General features: G+C 43.8%; 1 protein-coding gene across 1 annotated transcript in view; it reads right to left on the reverse strand.

Moving 5' to 3' along the window:
• Window positions 1-1,442: 1,442 nt before the first annotated feature.
• Window positions 1,443-2,210, reverse strand: part of TCHH (trichohyalin) — a 92,421-nt gene continuing 91,653 nt past the window's right edge. Inside the window, exon 7 of the mRNA XM_006861710.1 lies at window positions 1,443-2,205. Within this exon, the coding sequence (XP_006861772.1) occupies window positions 1,443-2,205 (763 nt within the window). The remainder of the gene's footprint in view (window positions 2,206-2,210) is intronic.

Consider the following 2,210-nt stretch of genomic DNA (forward strand, 5'->3'; position numbering starts at 1 on the left):
AACATAGATAATAACAAAATACCCTTAAGTAAATGGTGGTGGTAGTGATTGTTGTGTGCTGTTGAGTCTGTTTTGACTCATAGCGACTCTTTATGGGGTTTCCAAGACTGTAAATCTTTTCAGAAACAGAAAGCCTCATCTTACCCCTGCAGATTGACTGGTAGATTTGAACCATGGATCTTGTGGTTAGCAGTCCAGCTCATAACCCACTACACTACCAAGGCTCCTTTAAAGTGAATGATAATTTATGGCAATTTCCAGGCTATTAGATCTTGAGTTATGATTTGACATAGAATTAAAACGGACAAAAGAAATTGTTTGCCAATCATTTATTAATTTTTTCACACAGTATAATTATCAACAAGAATGTCTCTAAGATAGTATCAGTAAGCCTTAAAGGTTTGTGGGCTGATGGATCTTGTCAAAGGGCCTCTAAGAATTTAACCCTCTGTTCACACATTTCCCCTTTTCCCCTTCCCAACACACTCACTCTCTGTGATTTCTTATTGGCCCCAGAAGATAAATGTTTATAAGATCCTGAGCAGGCTGTTTCTCAGCTAAAACTAACAAAGTTAGTAATAGTCTCAGACCCACCAAGAATTAGAGAAAGAGACTGAACACTACAGAATACAGCAGACAGTTTTAAATTTTGAGTTCTTGAGTTGTTTGGGAAACACCTGACTTTTGCTTCATGATTTTTTTAGATATTTATAGAGTTAAAGTTTTTTTTTTTTTTTTTAAAGACTAATTAGAATTTTAGGTCTTTAAACTTTATTTTCTGCAGAAGTTACTTTCTGTGCACTATATTCAAAGGTGGTTGTAAAAATTCAGGCACCTCATAGAATCTGCACAAATTATGCCGCAATATATGAGAAGTTAACTTGAGATAAAGATGAATGTAATTTTTGTTGTTTTTAAGTACTGTTGTGGTCGGTTCTGACTCATAACAACCCTGTGTATGGTTTCCAAGACCTTTGTGGGCACAGATAGCTTCATCTTTCTCGCAAAATGTAGTCTAGGCCCAAGAAAAAACATTAGCTGGAATATTAAAAACATAATTTTGAAATTTCCACATGATGGAGAATCATCCATTTAAAAAAAAAACCCCACAAAATTCTTTTGAATTTTGAATCATTATTCTTGTTATTTTAAAGCAGTAAGTTGACATGTTCCTCAAACAAAACTCAAATTGAATAATCTATGTGAAAAAATGCACACCACATATGCACCAAAGAGAAAGACATATATCAATAAAGAACCACTTAAGAAAGAATAATAGACAGAAATACATGAAATTAGTGTAGTTTCAGAATTTGGAAGGAAAGACATTGTAACATCCTAATTTCCCCACAACCAGAAACGCTGAGCCATCATTTGAACCCAGCAGTTCTCATTTTCCTTTGCTCAAGCTTTGGCCGGTGTCAGGATTCTGGCAGCATCTCTTAAGGGCGATATTGAGATCTCTGCTCTTGGATGTACTCATAGAGAGGGCTGGAGCGCACCGGGGGGTTGACGAACTGACGCTTGCCTTGATCTTCCTCTCGGAATTTCCTCTCCCGCTCCTGCCGGCGTCTCTGCTCTTCTTCTTGACGCAGTTCTTGCTCTTGGCGACGCCTCTTATCCCCAGCAAACTGATCCTGGGCCCGGTACTGCCTGTCTCGTTCTTGCCTGCGCCTCTGTTCTTCCAGTTTTTCGCGACGCAACTCCTCTTCTTCCTGGTGAAACTCCCTCTCCTGGTCCTGGAGGCGTCGCTTTTCTTCCTCCTGCTCTGGGCGTCTCAGTTGCTCGTCCCGGAAGAAGGCACCATCTAGTTTCTGACGGCGCAGCTGATCTTCCTCACGGAACTGCCTGTCGCGCTCCTGGCGGCGTAGCTGTTGCTCGTCCCGTTCTTGGCGCAGCTGCTCTTCCTCGCGGAATTGCCTGTCGCGCAGCTGGCGGCGCAGCTGTTCATCTTCGCGTTCCTGACGCAGCTGCTGTTCCTCTCGGAATTGTCTGTCGCGCTGCAGGCGGCGCAGCTGTTCGTCTTCGCGTTCCTGGCGCAGCCGCTCTTCCTCGCGGAATTGTCTGTCGCGCTGCTGGCGGCGAAGCGGCTCATCTCCCCGCGCTTGACGCAGTTGCTCTTCCTCGCGGAATTGCCTGTCGCGCTGCAGGCGGCGCAGCTGTTCGTCTTCGCGTTCCTGGCGCAGCCGCTCTTCCTCGCGGAATTGTCG

Source organism: Chrysochloris asiatica, unplaced genomic scaffold (assembly GCF_000296735.1).
Source record: "Chrysochloris asiatica unplaced genomic scaffold, ChrAsi1.0 scaffold00042, whole genome shotgun sequence".
Classification (NCBI taxonomy): domain Eukaryota; kingdom Metazoa; phylum Chordata; class Mammalia; order Afrosoricida; family Chrysochloridae; genus Chrysochloris; species Chrysochloris asiatica.